At 40.0% G+C, this 18,376-nt stretch overlaps 4 protein-coding genes and 1 long non-coding RNA gene across 9 annotated transcripts in view; 1 reads left to right on the forward strand and 4 right to left on the reverse strand.

The window, feature by feature from the left end:
- The window catches only part of acad11 (acyl-CoA dehydrogenase family, member 11), a 34,404-nt gene extending 34,054 nt beyond the window's left edge, over positions 1-350 (reverse strand). For both annotated transcript variants that reach the window (XR_003691447.1, XM_028568894.1), the window contains exon 1: positions 2-350. Coding sequence is in view for 1 of the 2 variants with exons in the window: in XM_028568894.1 (XP_028424695.1) it covers positions 2-123 (122 nt within the window). In the remaining variant the exon portion in view is untranslated. The remainder of the gene's footprint in view (position 1) is intronic.
- On the forward strand, positions 18-3,769 carry uba5 (ubiquitin-like modifier activating enzyme 5). Its single transcript, XM_028568897.1, has 12 exons — positions 18-710; positions 855-900; positions 1,318-1,407; positions 1,520-1,629; positions 1,718-1,804; positions 1,896-1,980; positions 2,063-2,167; positions 2,335-2,462; positions 2,555-2,690; positions 2,795-2,873; positions 2,988-3,094; positions 3,286-3,769. The coding sequence occupies exons 1-12, from the start codon at positions 547-549 to the stop codon at positions 3,361-3,363; spliced, it is 1,215 nt and encodes a 404-aa protein (XP_028424698.1). The 5' UTR covers positions 18-546; the 3' UTR covers positions 3,364-3,769.
- LOC114548889 (uncharacterized) lies at positions 1,664-2,870 on the reverse strand. The gene is made up of 2 exons (XR_003691448.1): positions 2,414-2,870; positions 1,664-2,165 (listed from the first exon to the last, which is right to left on the reverse strand). It is a non-coding gene; the product is annotated as an uncharacterized LOC114548889 (long non-coding RNA).
- Positions 3,584-15,241, reverse strand: nphp3 (nephronophthisis 3). 4 transcript variants are annotated; one of them, XM_028568889.1, is made up of 29 exons: positions 15,178-15,241; positions 14,249-14,629; positions 13,996-14,121; positions 13,756-13,906; positions 13,449-13,601; positions 13,044-13,177; positions 12,483-12,643; positions 12,214-12,370; positions 11,816-11,890; positions 11,525-11,695; positions 10,353-10,456; positions 9,847-9,961; positions 9,605-9,748; positions 9,400-9,497; positions 9,110-9,212; positions 8,899-8,981; positions 8,538-8,673; positions 8,111-8,275; positions 7,882-7,976; positions 7,597-7,719; positions 7,310-7,499; positions 6,844-7,085; positions 6,582-6,657; positions 6,365-6,492; positions 5,794-6,034; positions 5,556-5,681; positions 5,276-5,391; positions 4,999-5,163; positions 3,584-3,708 (listed from the first exon to the last, which is right to left on the reverse strand). In XM_028568889.1, exons 2-29 carry the CDS (start codon positions 14,570-14,572, stop codon positions 3,684-3,686), a joined length of 3,927 nt encoding a protein of 1,308 aa, XP_028424690.1. In that variant the 5' UTR covers positions 14,573-14,629; positions 15,178-15,241; the 3' UTR covers positions 3,584-3,683. The 4 variants fall into 4 exon arrangements, with proteins under 4 accessions (XP_028424690.1, XP_028424688.1, XP_028424689.1 ...); XM_028568887.1 differs by having other exon boundaries at positions 8,538-8,676; XM_028568888.1 differs by lacking the exon at positions 15,178-15,241 and adding an exon at positions 15,120-15,163 and having other exon boundaries at positions 8,538-8,676.
- A 1,280-nt stretch (positions 15,242-16,521) lies between these two features.
- On the reverse strand, positions 16,522-18,304 carry LOC114548888 (uracil nucleotide/cysteinyl leukotriene receptor). The gene is made up of 2 exons (XM_028568899.1): positions 18,213-18,304; positions 16,522-17,465 (listed from the first exon to the last, which is right to left on the reverse strand). The coding sequence occupies exon 2, from the start codon at positions 17,438-17,440 to the stop codon at positions 16,523-16,525; it is 918 nt and encodes a 305-aa protein (XP_028424700.1). The 5' UTR covers positions 17,441-17,465; positions 18,213-18,304; the 3' UTR covers position 16,522.
- Between the last annotated feature and the right edge of the window lie 72 nt (positions 18,305-18,376).

The following is an 18,376-nucleotide window of genomic DNA, read 5'->3' on the forward strand; positions in this document are numbered from 1 at the left end:
CCTGTACTGTCTGATAGTGAGTGTGTCATTATTTGACACCCGTGCCTTGACAGACAGATATCTTTGAAGTCTGTCAACACTGAATTTATGTTGCTGCCGAACAGGAGTTGTCAGCTCCTCCATGTCGCAGTTAACGAGTAGATTAATCTATTGGTGGTGCATTCATTGTTGGGCTAACTTCCACGGTGTTGATAGTGCTAGTCGGACCGTTTACGGCTGCACACACTGACGTATGTTTATGATAATTATAGTAATATCTTACAGAAATACATCAGTTTTAAAAACCCGAATGGACCGAATCAATTCAACAGTCAATCCATATCCTGTTAAACGGTTGAAATAATCCACTAATAATGTAGGAACAGTTTAAGGTATGTGTTGTCGGTTTTTCTACACGGACGTATTTACGGGAACACGCACTCTGACAGCTGATTTGAGTTGTGAAGACGTGTACTTTCCGCACCGATTTCTAGTTAATTTACATCAGTATTATTTATAATATTGCCTATATTTCAGTTACATTGTTTAGCGGTATTTGTTTTCCTAATGGCGACAGTAGAGGAACTGAAGCTGCGGGTAAGAGAGTTGGAAAATGAATTGATAAAGTGTAAGCAGAAGCAGTGTGCAATGGAGGATTCTCAAAGCCAGGAACTCCACAGACCGAAGATTGACAAAATGAGCGCCGAAGTTGTGGATTCCAACCCATACAGGTGACTTTTTATTTTATGATTTTGTCTTTTGACAGAATTTGTCAGGACTACTTATAGCGCTGAGAGGCTACGCCTTATGACTCACTCAACCCATATGGGAGTACTTCATTGAACAAAAGCTAATCTCAGCTGTTTTCATTGCAGTCGTCTAATGGCTTTAAAGAGAATGGGCATCGTGGAAGATTATGAGGTATGATATTTAAGGGTTGCTCTTTTTGCAATTAAGTTCTTGAGTTTGTCTTTGCTGCTCTATCCGTAACAGTAATGATCAACACCACATATATAACGTTACCTACCTATAGCAATTTCCAATATTTTCCCATTCATATCAGCTAATATTAATACCAATGTGAAATTTAGTACAAATGCAGGTGTATAAAAACTATCACATGGGTAGCTACCCTTAATGTTGTTACTTTTTTTTAAGACCATGTGACATTTGTGCTATCCATCATAAAATATGAACTGCCCTGATTTTTTGATGTTTCAAAAACTGAATTCCACAGATTGCTAAGTGTCAGCATCAGTGCTCCCCTAATTAAATGACAGTTAAAGGATTACTTTAGCATTGAGAAGGATGAATAATCGTCTTATAATATGTTGACAGAAAATCCGGACATTCACAGTTGCTGTGGTTGGTGTTGGGGGAGTTGGCAGTGTGACAGCTGAAATGCTCACTAGATGTGGCATTGGTAAGGTAATACAAACGATTTCTTATTTATTTTAAATTCACTTTTACCTGTTCATCTTCCTCAGAAGATTGTATGCCGGTGCTTACCCCAATTTTGTTTATCCTTGCGCCATGACAGTTACTTCTTTTTGACTATGATAAAGTAGAGCTGGCCAATATGAACAGATTGTTCTTCCAGCCTCACCAGGCAGGCCTCAGTAAAGTGGAAGCTGCAGAACACACACTCAGGTATAATATTGTTTAAAGTAATTCACATTTCCCAGAAAATAGACATTTGGTTTATTGTTGCTTACATGTTACTCAATTTACCCAACAGGAACATTAATCCGGATGTGTCATTTGAGACCCACAACTACAATATCACCACATTGGAAAATTTTACACATTTTATGGAGCGCATCAGGTGAGCATTCCTACACTGCAGTTTCTAGTTTTACTATTCTCACTCCTCAGTGGTACAGGCCTTCACAACAAATGATTCTGTGTCTTCTCAGTTATGGAGGGCTAGAAGAAGGGAAGCCAGTGGATTTGATCCTGAGCTGTGTAGACAACTTTGAGGCTAGGATGGCCATTAATACAGTAAGTGCAGCACTGTCAGAGAAAAAAAGCTTTATACATGGTACTCTTGCAGATTGTATTAATTGCATCATGTTTTTCACAGGCCTGTAATGAACTAGGTCAGATCTGGATGGAGTCTGGTGTCAGTGAGAACGCTGTGTCGGGGCACATCCAGCTCATCATTCCGGGAGAGACGGCGTGCTTTGCTGTATGTCCACACACAAACACATTTTCTTTTTATCTTTAACATTGTTGCAATTTTCACTGCACAAATATTAAATTCACAGCCTAGGATACTTAAACAACATTGCCCTTTTGAGAAAGACAATTGTAGTAGTAGTTAGATTGTAATACAGTATTATAATCTTTTGTTAGTGTGCTCCTCCACTGGTGGTGGCAGCTAACATCGATGAGAAGACCCTGAAAAGGGATGGTGTGTGTGCTGCCAGCTTACCAACAACAATGGGCGTGGTCGCAGGCCTCCTGGTGCAAAATGTCCTCAAGTAAGTTATCCTTATCGGTGGGAAGCCTAAAAGGTGTATTTGTCTGTAAATGTTAAGTTAAATATTGTTGATTGAATTTTTTTGTCTCTCAGGTATCTGTTGAAGTTTGGCACAGTCAGTTATTATCTTGGCTACAATGCCATGCAGGACTTCTTCCCCACCATGACCATGAAAGCCAACCCCCAGTGTAATGACCGCTACTGCAGGATACAACAGGAAGAGTACAAGGTGTGTGCTTGCTGTTACCAAAAGCCCTGTTCATGGCAATACAGATGCTGCTGTACCAGTTGGGAAAGCTAACCGTGTCTATCTGTGTGAATCTTTCCCTTCAGAAAAAAGAAGCAGAGCGGCCAAAGGTTGAAGTTGTACAGGAAGAGGAGGAGGTGGTAATACATGAGGACAATGAGTGGGGTGAGCAACTGACTATTTTTCCAGCTAACCATGCAAATCTGTAAAAAAAAATGTTTGTCAACACAGTAAATCACCTTTTGTGTAGTAACACACACACACAATTGTACTGTGCAGGTATTGAACTAGTATCAGAGGTGACTGATGCAGAGTTACAGGCTGCATCAGGTGATGTGCCTGACTTACCAGAAGGCATTACTGTGGCTTACACCATTCCAGCTGAGGTTAGTATTCTGTAACACAACATAGGCTTAACTGGTAATTTTACATGTTTGTGTGTATTAACTTCAAATACCTTTTCTTAAGAATGCAGCATCACAAGTTTTGAAATTGTAACCGTAAAGTCAATAAAATATTCAGCGACAGATGAGCTCCACTAAATTCTGATGATATTGTTTTCTCTTGTTTTAACCAGGATACACCAAGTGGGGAGACAGTGGGGGAGACTGAACAGAGCCTAGAAGAATTGATGGCTCAGATGAGAAAGTTGTAGTCAACAATCTGAAGATGCTATTCAGATAAGACATGCCTTTTCTCACGTCATTGCTTCTACGATAACAAGCATCCTCATGAAAAAGCCAATTAATGTCAAATAAACAGTTACAGAATGAATTCTTACAACAGCTTAAGGACGGAAATGCATGAAACGTGCTTCTATGACATTTCACACATAACAAAAAATACAATTTCTAATGAAATGTCTATAAACCTAGGATAATATCATTGTTAGTGCATTAACATGTGTCACAATGTGTATTTTCTACGGTTTGGATTAGTAAATGAAAGTCCTTACCTTTTTAATGTACGTGTCATTCACTCCGCTTTAAGAAAACCTCTGCTGCAACACATTTAAACATGTTTAAGTTGTCTCAATAAAGTATTTATTAGATGGAATACAATCTTCTTGATATATTGGATGTGATTTTTGTTATTGTCCTTTCACAGCTTTTAATTACATTACAATAATACATTATTATAGAAAAACACTTAAGGTACACCGTATGTACTATATTAAGGCAATGAGACAAAAGGTTTTGGTACACCCTGTACCAAATTATTACTTTATTGTACTTTAACCTGGACACTTGTGTGGTACTATTATGTTTTTGGCAAATCCCTTAAAATCATTTTTTGTTAAAGCTACAGTGGGTAAAAGAATAACAATATGCTAAAAAATATTTTTGGAATTTTTGCCAAACAACGCACGAAATAAAGTGCCTACCACAGCTTTAACGAATACATGAACAGCCATTTAGTTTTGCATAAACAAAGCATGAAATCAGTATCCGAGAAGTCTTATCAGACAATGGTCAATGCTTGTCTTTGGTTCTGCATTTATTTCTTTTTGGATTACACACGTAATACTGGTAGGAAAACATTATGTAATTTAAACAAATGGTATCTTAACAGCATATAAATATAACAACTTTCCAAAATATGCGCATTGATGCTTTTAGAGACAGAAGTTCTCTAAAATCCTTCAGTTAGGATGTCAGGAATGTCGACTTAGCAACAAAAACCGTTTGAGGTCTGAACACTTGCTAAGAGATACACAGCATGATCATACTGAGATGTGATAATGTTTGATAGTTCATACTTAATTTCCTTAAAATAAGCTTGAGAAGCCCTTTTTGTTTTTTACTAATTTTGGGCTATTCATTCATTCCTAGTTTACAAAAAAAAGGAAAGTTTTGAAAAAGTGCTATAATATGCCAAGCCCTCATGGCATTCCATGCCAGCAAATTAATCTGTGCTGCTATTTTGCTGATATACACTGAGGCATGTAAATAGGAACAAATTGTTAATTAACAATTAATGTAAACCTGAGTTCCAAAAAAAGGACTGCTATAACGGAAGTTCCTTGCATACATGATTATTAGAAATATTAATAAATACTTGTGACAAATACACAGGTTTCACAGACTAATATGGCAGACTTCATAATCATACTGACAGTCTATTTGACCAAACCCTAAAACCTCCATCTAGACAACAATCGCAGTGTGATGACCAGAATGGTTTCTATTTTGATAAAACCATGGGGTCTGATGTTTTCGTTTTTTGATGGTAGTTAGAGCTGTCGACAGCCTGTAAGGTTCTTTGGCAATAAGTGGCTGAACAGTGTCACCTCGGGGCATGTGGGAGGGGAGCAGGTCCCCTCAGACTGAATGTGTCCCCACTGGAGGAGTGGCGGGACGGGGCGTTCCCACACACCAACGATGGCTCTGCCTCCTTTATCTCCATTGCACGTTTGTAAAGCTCTGCTGCTTTCTCAAAGTCACCCTCTTCATAGCTATTTACAAATGGAATACAAAAAAGAAAACGAAAAATGATTTTAAATGTAATACAACATTCACGATTACGCTGATTAGCCATATGGTAAATGCAATCTCAAACTTCTGTACCTTAGCACAGCCAAGTTTTTTAGAGTCTCTCCGACCCGTGGGTGTGAACGCCCCAAACTATCCTCATACACTTTCAGCGCTCGTTCATAAAGAGGCAAGGCGTCACTGTGCTTCTTCTGCCAAAAACAAAGAAATTAACTATGAGCTATGCTTTATGCAACCTAAAACACAGCTGCTCATGCTGATAACAGTCTCTAAAATAAAAACACAAATGTACAAATAATTCTTAAGAAATATGCAAGTCGGGAATAAGTGGTACAGGCTGAATAAACAGTCTCACTAGTTGGCAGTAGATTACAGCCAGGTTGACCAGTGCTGTGGCCACACTGGGGTGTTTGGGCCCAAAACTTTTTTCCCTGATTTCCAGAGACAGCTCATACAGTGGCACAGCCTTTTCCAGCTTTCCCTGTACAACACACACATCTTCAAATTAGATTCTCAGCAAACAACAAAACACAGAACGAGCTGTTCAACAGCCAGAATATTGAAGTTTCAGTGTCAACAGGTGCGTGTCTCACTCTGCGTTTATAGAGCATGGCCAGGTGTTTGAGTGTGTATGCCAGCGAGGGGTGGTCTGGGGACAAGGCCCTCTTGCGAATATCTAGTGCCCTCTCATACATGTCTTCAGACGTCTCATACTCCCTCCTCTCTGTGTGCAGTGCAGCCAGGTTGTTGAGGGACTGAGCACAGTCTGGGTGATCTGGACCGAGGACACGCTGACGCATCTCCAGAGAGCGGGTCAAGAACATCTTGGCTGCACTGGTGAGGGCAAAGAGATGGATTTTAGATATGTTGGTGGACACACAGATTAAATTGATCAACAATCAGGTAGAAGGTGTAGTTTGAGCAAGACACAATTACATAAAAAAAGGCCACAATGCAGAGTGTTACATATCTTTGTTTTTTAGATTTTTTGGGGGGGCTTTTTTATTTTTATTAGATAGTACAGATAGAGAGGAAAGGGGAGCGAGCAAGAGAGAGAGAAGGGGATGACACGCAATAAAGGGCTGCAGGTCCAATTCAAACCCAGGCTTCTGCCAATAACTCTTTGTGTGTGTGTGTATGCCAGCTGTAACATGTATGCCTTACTCCAGGTTGTTTTGGAGGTAGTACAAGACACCCAGTTCATTAAGTGTCTTGGCAGAGTCTGCAGAGTCTTTTCCCAGGGTCAGCTCTTCCAGCTGTAGGGCTCTGCGCCTCAACAAAGTGAAGCCATACTGAAAGGAGGAGTTGACAAAAGGCATGTACATTATGACTGATTAAGTGAGTATGACTGAGCATGTGGGTATCTGTGAAACATGCTTACCATATGACCTTTCTGGCGAGCAGTCTTCTGACGGATCTTCACTGACCTCTTCCTGAGTTTCTCTGCTTGTTCATATCTGATTGTAAAAATGCCAGGTGTAGGCCATTAAACGAGTGTCACTGAGTGTTATAAGATCATCAACACAGGTGGGATGCCTCTTTGTAAACACATTGCCTGGCAGGAACAACCAATAAACTAAACTACACAAACAACAATTATAAATAACATCATGCATATCAAACGCCAAGAGAGAACCATTTACTTGTTTTGTTTCTGATAGAGCATGGCGAGTGACTCCAGCTCTCGTGCTACGCTGGCATGCTCAGCTCCATATGCATTCTCACTTATCTCCAGGGCCTGCTTGTACAGCTGCTCAGCGTTGCCATACTTCTTCCACTGAACATAAACTCCGGCCAGCTGGTGCAGAGAGCGAGCAACGCTGGGATGGTCTGGGTCCAAGGCTGTCTCCCTTATCTCAAGTGACCTCTGTAAAGGCGCTACAGCCTAGAAAAACAGACAGAAGCAAATACATGTGCAATTGTCAATATGTGCACTTTCCTAAAATAAGGTATAATGGCACTTAGTTAGGCTATGTAAGCAAATTTAACAAGAAAACTGCTATATAATGTGAGGCAGAAAAATGATCTGTGGTGAACAAAAAACAATTTTTTTTTAAGTTATTTTGTAGCTAATACTAATACTTATAACATTGCAAACATGTATACTACCTGACTAGGGAGGCCCAGGTCTTTGAGGAAACGTCCCAAGGTCTCATACAGGTTTGCCAGCTTGGTCATGGTGTCTTCGCTCTCACAGCTCTTCTCAAAGTGTTTTAGGGAGTCAAAGTACTCAGTGGCCATGGAGCTTTTGTCTTTGCCCACATATTGCCAATAGGCTAGCAGCTCAGAGAAATGACCCCTAGAAGAAAAGAAAAAAAATTAACATCTGTAAGACTATACCTAAATATATGTGGCAGGCTTTGCTATATCAACTTGTGTGTATGCATGCTTTGTACCTTTTGTAGAGGTTTTGGGAGACAAACAGGTTCAGGAGGCTAAGCTGTAGTTTAGTCCTATCCTCCTGCTGTTGGAACAGCCATGGCAGTTCATCTGCAACACGCCACGTCACGCAATCCTGGCTACACACACACACACACACACACACACACACACACACACACACACACACACACACACACACACACACACACACACACACACACACACACACACACACACACATGAGTAACAGAAGAATGTAAGTTGTGCTGTATGAGGACAAGATGACTACTCTTATGCACCTGAGTTGCTGACTAAAGTACTGTATGAGTTTCTCTCTGTAAGAAGCCGAGCTACTTCCTCCACCCAGGAACTCCAACCTCACAGCTTCCCAAGCCTGAAAGACAAACAGACAACAACTTCAAAACCGTCTATTCATAAATTTTCTGTCCCATGAATATCATAGATTTTATGCATTTTGTATTTTCATGACTTTGTTCTATAATATTCTACTGGCCAAAGCACAGTTACCTGCAGGTGTTGAAACCTGATGAGCCCACAACGGAGGGTTACAATGCAGAGTCTGTTCAGATGGTAAAGCAGAGAGGACAGGACAGGCAACTCCAGTTCTGGGAAAAGGTCTAGTACCTCTGATTCACTAACTCCATTATGGCTGGCACATACAAGGCACAGTATCTAAAGAGAGACAAAGAAAACAAGCACATATTGCTTTGCTACGTAGAGAAAGAAAATAATTCAAGGACAACATAAACAGAGTGTTTATGTGTGTCCCTGTTAGGCCAAATAATAACTAATAGAGTAGTGTATCATGAGAACACAATGTAATGTGAAAAAGTAAGTTTTGCAGCACACACTTGCTATTAAAACCAATAATGGTGACAAAACCCTGTGTTTAAGTGGAGAGATGTTATTGTTATTTTGTCTGGACGTAGGTCACCTCTCTCATAATGTGTTGTTCTCGGTCTGTGTTAAGGGAGTTCAGCGTCATCTTCAGTGCCAGGCGGTAGAGTGACATGGTGTCCTGGCACTGTAGACACTGCTCCAGGCTCTTCTCCAGTGACCAACCTGCTATACTGCTGGGCAGTATCAAAACACAGCATATAATCTAATCAACAAAATGTAACACATATGTGGCCACACAATTAGAAACATCAACATCAGAATTAAGACGGGTAGACCATTTAAAACCCAGATAATGCATGTTTAAGGCCTGTTATGGAATTAATGAATTTTACCAAAGTTCTTTTTTTTCTGTGACAGTTAATACATTTAGAATATTGAAACAAGAGGTGGCTAACCTGATCATCATTCTTGCCAGTAGTGTGACATACAATGCATTGCAGGTTGATGCAGAGCGACAGTGCCTTTCCAGCTTCTTCTCCTGAAACAAAGATGCAACATTCAAGTGTGGCATTCTCCCAAAAAAACATATCGCTGCTGACAATTACAAATTTCTTCCCACACTTTCAAATCTCTTCAGAGATTTTAAAAAGGGGGATAATAACTGACCTGGTCCTTGGTAAGTTTGAGATCCATGCTCTGGCACTCTGCATTAACAACGCTCCTGACCTCTCTGGGACTCAGTGGGTCTAAATGGAGTGTGGGCCATAACCTAAACAGACATGGTCCCTAAATTACAAATTGCAATACTACAGGAGCATATTGGTGAAATATATACCTCTGCATGACAAATAAATAAATAAATAATATATAAATAAATAAATAAATAGGATTTTGAACCAACACAATACATAAAAAGTAAATTAGCCGGGACATTTAGAACTCAAGTTGTGTCTCACCTCCAAGCTTGAGGACATGTCTCTACATTGACAGACACCACCACTCTGACATTAACAGGGAGAGGGTCAATCAGCCACTTCATGTGTCTTTCTGCTTGCTGAAAAAAGGAGAAAAACTTTAGAGTTAAAAAAGCTATTCAGAATAAAAAAAAACATTCCAAAGGCGACCAAAGCATGTACAGTATACTTCTAATTTGGAGTGTACCTGTATTTGGTCAATGGAGTCAATGATGATGATGATGTTTCCTTGATGGCGTGCTGATAGTCTTTCAAGCCAGCGAGGAAACTCTTCTAAGATCTTACTGGGCTCCATGGACAAGCCAGAAATAGACCAGAAGTGCTGCAGCAGCTATGTGACAACAGACAGAAAACCACAGTTATTCAGTAAGACTGAGTGTCTTCACTGGAAGTAAGCCTTTGGATGAGCCACTGAAAGCAACCCCTTACTTTGACTGTGAGACGTTTGATAATGAGAACCGGCTCTGAGCTTGTGGAAAGTGGGCGACCAACAAAATGATAAAGGAACAAGGTGTTGGGGGACTGCTTCTGCAGCTGCTCAATCCTGAAAATGAATAAAGAACAAAGATTAGACAAACTGTACTTTATGTCCTGTTCTGTGATGCCACATTGCACTATTGAAAAGAACTCACACACACCCTCTTAGAGTATGACTGACAGCATAATATAGGAACAAGATGTTTTTTTTCAGAAAACAACATCTTTTACAGAGTGGGTCTTATGAAGTTCATAGGGAGATACTGAAAGATTAACATGTTTTATCCTTGTGTAATAGTTAGTTGAAGTGAAAAACAGGCCTAAAAGTGTTAAATTATGAGAACTACTCATACTACTCAAAAGCATACAAAGTTGCAATGGTCACTTAATAGTTTAAGTTAAGAAGAGTCTATCAGTCGAGGGACATATTACACTTAACTGAATGAATAAGATCTCACCATTTGGAGAGCAGGAGAGACTTTCCTGAGCCTGGACCACCAGACACCAGCAGAGGAGGGGTGGGAGGGGGAGCAGCTATCATGTCATTCAAACGATCTATATACTGAGGAGGACATCAGATACAACAGAGATTTAGAGAGATTAGAGAATAAAGTATTAGACTGGTTGAAAAGATTGAAGGCAGGGTTGGTAATGTTGAAAAGCTAGCAAGATTTTAAAGTAGCATCTCCTCAGGCCTCTACTAACCCCTCTCCCTGCCCTCAGGACTCCAACCCACACACAGACGCGCACGAGCACCGCTGCATCGCTGCTCCAGAGCAGAGCGGATGAAGCAATTTTATTTTGTATCTCGTTCACTGGTAAGCAAAAACCTAATATTATCATGCCAAATGTTTAAAACAAACATGACTACTGCTAGCAATGTGGCAACGATGCGTATTGAGCTCAGGCTCATACACGGGAGGGGTAGAGTACATGCAGCGGGGCAAGGAGGCCTTTCATTGGTTATTTCCAAGCAAACAGCGAGGCAGTGATTGGTGGACGTTTTACAGAATTAAAGCAGCTGCAGATGATGGATCTTTTTCTTTCAGAGCCCATAAGTTATTTATTGCTGTCGGAGTGTAAAGACCATTTCAATCAATGTATAAAAAAGTGTATATTGGAAATAGTTACCAACCCTGCCTTTAAAGCTAAAACGAGGAGAACATCTACTTGGGCTGGGATGATATGGTTGTGTCCCGATTTTATTACTTCACGATCCATGGGTGCCAATTCAATTTGTATTTCAATTTTCATCTATTGCGATTCGATAGTATTGAGTATTACAATTTTCTTTTCCTTCTTTAACAAAAACAAAAGTACTAACACACTTCTAGAGACAATATGTCATGAGACATTTCTAAAAAAGAATTGTTTTCTAAAAATAATGCACATCACGTAAGTCAGTCAGTCAGTCAGTTACTCACTCAGTCAGTCAGTCAGTCTGACATGTATTTTATTTGTAAAGAAGTACATAACTATTTAAATATTTTCTGCTTTCTTTCGGTCAGAAAACGGATATGATGTAGTCATCAGCGGTACCGTATAAACAGAAAATATTTAGGTGAATCATTGGTAAAAATAAAAACTCACGATACATTCAAATTCTTTCCCACCCTAATATCCACCCTACCTTCTGGAAGCCTAACTGGGAGGTGGTGCTGCTACGGGCCTGCTGGTAGGACTCAATCTGTTCCTGCTCGTCATGCAGGTCCCACAGTACGTCTCCTGAGTCTTCCTCACGTCCCTCCTCTATCCCAGAGTCCTTAGAGTCAACATCTGCTCCTACAAAAGCCAGCAACTCCTACATGGTGAGGGTATAAGTGAAAGTTAAAAAGCTGTCAGGGACAGAAGGGATGAACATAAATCACTATACACACAACACAATTGAAGTGAAAAAAAAGACTGATGTTGCTGACTGTACCTGTTTGATGACTTTCTCAAGTTGAGAATAAATCAGTGCAGCACCCTCTTCTGCAGAACCACTATGATCCACCACCTGGGTTAGTGTTCAAAACATGTAAGCACAAGTGCTGTGTGTCATCCAGCAATCAGGAAAATACAGAATGTCAATTTTAAAAAGGCAATAAACACACAACTTCTGCCTTTTGCTTACAGTTAATAGTGGAATCATACAGTGAAAGTAATCTGTATAAAGAATATTTATCAAAAAGCACATACATATTCTCATGACTATAAATGTCATACCCATTTATAGAATGCACTTTATAGAACAATCTAACCTTGGATACTTTGTGAAATATCGCTTTCTCCCCTTTATCCTATTTTGCCTTGTTCATTTATTTTTATGCACATGCAAACCTTGACTTTAGCAGCCTTGTCTGCAGCATTGACCCTTTCTAGCAGTTCCCTGGTGGGTCCAGTCAAATTGTGATCTTCTTCAGTCCTGAGGTAGAGCACTAGTGGATGGCCATCTGGATTCTTCACAAAAGCCTCCTCACAATCCTCCACCACAGAGCTAGACACATGCATGAGTATCAGAAGACATTTTCATATAAACAAACAATATATTGTGCAATCTTAACTACATGGGGATATCCTAGGGAGGATAGGTATAGGACTTACTGTACCTGGTGACAGTAGATTTGACAAGAAGCACACACACAGAGCTCCTTTCAATCTCCTGCTTGCGCTCAACAGCGTAAGAGGCAGCATTCTCCTCTGGGAAGCAGACATTCAGGTAGAAATGGCCTAGACGCTCACACATTCTCCGTAACACGGGAGAGTGTTTCTGTAATGAAAACATGAAGCAACGATTTACCAGACAAGGATTTATGTCAGTTCTCTACCAGGTTAACTCACAATGGCTTTCTAAGAGTCTGACATTTAGACTAGTATTGACTTGAAACTAATTTCCTGACAGTAGATTGAAGGTAATGTAAGACTAAATGCGGTTCTAAATAAACCTCTACAGGTTATGCATGTTGAACTTCAGTTGTAATGCTGCCTGTCAATAGAGACACAATGATTATTATTTCAGCAATATTTCAGGGAAGACCAATGAGCACCAAGAGCAAGCACCTCTGTAATGTTTTTTTAAACGCCCCATGAAGATGAAAAACAATGTGCAACAATATCCCATGAAAACAGAATATTTATAGTTTGTTTATTACATTGCCCATCTAACCAACCTTAATAAAGACATCAAGCTCAGCTTTGGTCTCCTGGGTAAAGATTAGGTAGCAGCGCACTGTATTACTCCATAAGGCCTGGGGTAAATGAGGGGAGACCTGAAGCAGACTGGCCACTGCAGCATCCCAATCATCTAACACAAACACACATGAGAAAAGTTACGAGACAAACACATGAAGAGATAAGTAAATGCATACTTCAAAGGCACAAAGTACACAAACATAAATAAACACCTATTAAGAAAGTTATAATAGGTAGGTAATGTATGTAGAGGTCTATTGTTCTATAAAAGTAGAATTCTTTTTTTCAGTGTCATAGTAGCCACTATGGCCACAGTGCGAACATGTTTGCCTACATATCACGATGCCTCTCTTCTTTCTATAGACTTATTGAGGTTTACTTACCTCTGCTCACATTTGCAAAGGGTCCCTCCACATCTATCAAACTGTGGGCAAACTCCGGTCCACGGAACGTCTGTTGCAACTGCATCATGCTACCCATAGAGGGCTCACTTCCCAGCACACCACCAGACCAGTACTCACACTGTGTCCCTGCAGCTAAAGGCATACAGTAAATAAACAATACAATGTTTTTGAAGATTTTACAATACAAACACAACCTTCGATTTTGTATTCTAATGGCAACTGGTAGGATAGATGGATGAATAAAACAAAGAAAAGGTCCCAACACAGCTAGATTTCTGGGTCTTACCAGTAACCGTGGTTTGGTTGTCATCTGAGTCAGAATCATTTAGGTCATAGACCTGAATGCCCTGAGCTTGCAACTGTTGCAGTTTGGCCTCCAAGTCCCTCTTGGCGCGCAGGAGATCCTGAATCTCCTTTTCTTTTGTCTCCCGGAAAATCTGGTGGTCATTGAGCCACTTGGTTAGGGTTGCAATCATGATTACTGGAGAGAATGCTCCACAGTAGTAACACATGCAATGTGGTTTACCTTAAACTGTCGTTTTACTTTGTCCCTGTCATGTTCAAAGGTGGCAGCCCTCTCCATAGCTTGATACTTCGCCTCAAGAGCACTCTCTTTTTCTCTAAGGATCTTCTGGTAGGTCTTCTGCAGAGCCTATTGTCACAATGAAAATGAACATCATAATAAGAACTGTTAAAACATTAAATGTTGTAGCCTTAAGCGTGTGCTTTAATAAGTAGGTAGTCTCTGGATCTCAATATCTCCTGTTAATTCATGTTACCTGTAGCTCAGCCCTCAGCCTCTTGTTCTCCTCATCCAGCTTGGACTCCTTCTTTTGCATGGATGAGATCTCATTATTTTTACTGACGCGAAAAATTTCATACTCTTTACGGAGTCTTTCATACTCAGCAGCATACTCTAGATCCACAGAACCTGTGGATTTAAAACTGGCCCCAATCACCCGAGGTCCTCTGCGAAAGGAACTGCGCAGGAGTCGGGCTTTGGGCTTGACCTCAACTGGGATCTCACAGGCTTCCCCTCCTTCACCTCCATATCCATCCTCAATTACCTCTCCTGGGCTGACCAAAGAGGATGCGGTGCCCATGGTGGCAGCCTAAGCCGTATAAAAGTGATCAGCCTTTTCGGATGCCCATAGCAGCTCCTGTGCGATTACAGACAAGACAGGGAGTAGTAACGTTAGTGACAACTACTTAAAAGTTTTCTAGGCTGTGGGAAATGATTGATTGGCATTTCTGTGTCCTAATTTGGTTTCTCCGTGCTCTATCGCAAACGCAAAACAGCTAACGTTAGCCTTAGTCAGTGTAACGTTATAGTTACAGCCACGGAGCTAACTTGCTTTCTACTAAAGCAACAGCTCATACAACAACTATTTTAGAGGAGCGCCTCCAGCAGCGGAAAGGTAACGTTACGTTACGTGTTTTCACTTAACGTTAACGTTTTAGCTTAGCTAGCTATTTAGCAATTCCTATCCGCCAATAACAATAAAGAACATATTTGGTTAGCTAACGTAACATTTCCGAAATAGCCGTTCAAAACGCTCGTCGCGACATTTATTGATGTAATGTTAAAAACTGAAGGTATAACACAATCACTTTTGTACATATTTTAACTTCTACAGAATATTGACTAACATCTGAAGTCTTCAGTGAAAACATTAAAGCTACGTTGAACAAACAAGAATACACTCACGGTCCGCTCCCTTCACAGCTTCTCCAGCTTCTTCCTGGCTGCCTTGGTAACAGGTCATAATACGGGTGCTCGCACAAGTCAAACTGGGTAAAGTCAATTTTCTACGGTAACTGTACAGAGCCAGAGCCCACTTGGCAGGTTTAGTATTAAGCCAATTATTATGCCATAGTTATATAACAATAGTAGTCACTTGTGTCATAGACAATGGTTTGTCCTGCAGAACTGTTGTGGATAGGGTCAGCCTGTTGCAGCATAGACACAAATAGCCTGTTAGGATGATAGCCTATTCAAGTGATTCACCAAATCATACATTGTTTTGGGCTTGGGCCTGTGTTGGAGAAGCCTAGTTGTAAGTTATTGTATAGCCTACTGAACTTTATCTTGTGCCACCATGTCTTGGACTTCCTCAAAAAGTTTAGTGATCTAAATGTAGACATTAAATGATGTCACTGTTTGATCACATCTTTTGTGTAACATCTAAACTACTGTACAGTGGAAGCTAATGTTTATGTTACCATAACAAATAATCAAGATAAATTTGACATCCAATTACATAATGTTTGCATGTAAAATGTAGAAAATATACTGTTCTCTTGATGGTGGTCACTGTCATTGAAGCCCTGTATCTCCTTCTCATATATATTCATTGTTGTTGTTGTGGAGAGGTCAGCCTGTTGCAGCATAGACACAAATAATTTGGAATGATAATAGCCTAGTCAAGTGATTCACCAAATCATACATTGTTTTTGCAAGGGCTTGGGCCTGTGTTGGAGTAGCCTAGTTGTAAGTTATTGTATAGCCTACTGAACTTTATCTTTTGACACCATGTCTTGGACGAGTTGCTGACAAGATGACATGCTAACTAAGGTAATTTTTTATTTTTTACTTCCTCAAAAAGTTTAGTGATCTATATGTAGAAATTAAATGATGTCACTGTTTGATCACGTCTTTTGTGTAACATCTAAACACAGTGGAAGCTAATGTTTGTTACCATAACAATCAAGATAAATTTGACATCCAATTATATAATGGTTTTGCTCATAAATTATCAACTGTCACACACACCGAGTATTTGACCTACAAAGGCTCTCTAAACAGCATGTCTCAAACAGCACTGACCACCTCAGATGATACCTGGTAAATAGGAGGGATATTCTTATTTTGTATATTTTACCTGTGCAGTAGGCCTATTTGATTATTTTGTGTGCCTGCATTTTAGAAATCCATTAATGTGTTAAGCCAAGGTTGAATGCATTCATCACGTCTAAACAATCTAGACATTATTAAAAAAAGGACAATTTGCTTGAAAATATTTATTGTCTACATAATATTTGTTGCCCATTGATCATCTTATTTTCCAGAACAGCTTAAGCAATTTGTCCCTGTATGCACGGTTCAGGAAGAAATACATCACTGGATCCAGTACACCACTAACACAGGTCAGTGCAGATGTGATCCGATTGGCTCTTCTTAGTGACTCGCGGCTTGCTGCAGTCATATGGCCATGACTGTGACTTTCAATGTATATTACCCTGCTCACATGGTAGGGCACAAATGCAAACAGGAAGTTCATCACAATGAGGATGATCATTCTTACAGCTTTGTGCTTCATTGGTCGTCTTCCCTGTTGCTTCACTGCCCTTAGTTTCAGCAGAATCAGTATGTAGGACACCATTATGGTGGTGAGGGGAAGAATAAATGCCACAACAGTGGAAACTAAAGCTGTAGGAGATGTCTTTTCTAGATACAGCTTGTTGCAGGTGCCAGTTGAGTTGTTCGTCATGTTCTTTTTAGAGAAAAGTATAGGGCTCATAGACACAATAACTGTCACCCAAAGTATGCCGACAACTATCTTTGCATAGATAGCTTTCCTAACTGACTGTGATTTCATAGGTAGAACCACAGTCAGAAATCTGTCCAGGCTGATGAAACTCATTAAGTATAGGCTGCAGTACATGTTAAGGTAAAAGAGGAAGCCTGCTAGTTGACAGAGGACATGTCCAAAAGGCCAGTGGCTGTCAGACAGGTGGTAAACTATGCGCATGGGTAAAATAAGGATGTAAGAGATGTCTGCTACAGAGAGGTGCATCAGGAAGACCTTAGATGGAGACGTGCTGTGCTGGTGAAGGAAGGCCCACAGAGCCAAGGCATTCCCAGGCACAGCAATGATGAAAATCAGCATGTAAAATGTGGAAAATATAATGTTCTCTTGATGGGGGTCACTGTCATAGAAGCCCCGTATCTCCTTCTCAGAGATGTTCATTGTTGTTGTTGTGGAGAGGATCAGCCTGTTGCAGCATAGACACAAATAATTATGATGCTAGCCTAGTCAAGTGATTCACCAAATCATACATTGTTATATTATAACAAAACTAAGAACACAAGGTTTGTGCGTGTGACAAAAAGATGACTCGTTTGATGTAAGAAAATATCAACCCACGTGTAAATGAGGCTTAGAAACCGGAACTGTCTTTACAAGGCTTTAGCCAGTGTTGCTGAAGACACATTTAATATTTCATACAGTCATACAACACAATTTGCATGACTGCACATTACATTCAGAATGTAAACATGTTTTTATTGAATTTAGATACATTTGTATAAACTAGTGAAAAACATTATTTTATATGGCAAACAATATCTGATAGTTGTAGTTCACCTTGCTGTACATTGATGTGATGAACTGCAAAACCCACCATCCAGTGCAATTATCACCGAGTATACCAATGTAAATGTATTGACACTACCCCCTAAACCCCCTAAACCCCAGTTAATGATTTAAAAAAATTGATTTTAAACAGGATTTTCCAGAGATAACCAAATGATCTGTGGCAGTTAATAAAATAAATAAATGTTTTAGGTAGTTTAAATGCTAAAACTTACAAAATGGTGTAGCACGCTGTAAAGCACCACTAATCTTTGTCATCTAATCCTGTTATCCAGTGCAAGATTGTAAGAGTAAATGTAGGGCATATAGCCCTCACATGTTGCACTGTAGCAATCCTCGTTAATATAATTCATATTCATATTCTTACCTTTAACTGTAGAGATACAGAATGCCAAATTCTTCTATATATGTACCATCAGTGGAAACACTAGTGTGAGAAGAGATAGGTGAAGTGGAAGTCAGAACTGGAGAACTGCTCTGGTTTGTGGTGTGTGTCGAGTTTCACATTTATACACACACACACACACACAC

The sequence above is a fragment of the Perca flavescens genome, chromosome 22 (genome assembly GCF_004354835.1).
Source record: "Perca flavescens isolate YP-PL-M2 chromosome 22, PFLA_1.0, whole genome shotgun sequence".
NCBI classification, from domain to species: domain Eukaryota; kingdom Metazoa; phylum Chordata; class Actinopteri; order Perciformes; family Percidae; genus Perca; species Perca flavescens.

Bases quoted from the DNA above. Each gene is read 5' to 3' on its own strand.
- LOC114548888 (XM_028568899.1), bottom strand. From the start codon at position 17,440: ATGAACATCTCTGAGAAGGAGATACGGGGCTTCTATGACAGTGACCCC.
- nphp3 (XM_028568887.1), bottom strand. From the start codon at position 14,572: ATGGGCACCGCATCCTCTTTGGTCAGCCCAGGAGAGGTAATTGAGGAT. The intron at 11,696-11,815 runs GTACAGTCAGCA...CTCACCATGTAG, and splicing joins TTGAGAAAGTCATCAAACAG to GAGTTGCTGGCTTTTGTAGG. The intron at 7,500-7,596 runs GTACAAAGCATG...CTTTTCTTCTAG, and splicing joins TCCCAAAACCTCTACAAAAG to GGGTCATTTCTCTGAGCTGC.
- uba5 (XM_028568897.1), top strand. From the start codon at position 547: ATGGCGACAGTAGAGGAACTGAAGCTGCGGGTAAGAGAGTTGGAAAAT. The intron at 1,805-1,895 runs GTGAGCATTCCT...GTGTCTTCTCAG, and splicing joins CATTTTATGGAGCGCATCAG to TTATGGAGGGCTAGAAGAAG. The intron at 2,874-2,987 runs GTGAGCAACTGA...TGTACTGTGCAG, and splicing joins ACATGAGGACAATGAGTGGG to GTATTGAACTAGTATCAGAG.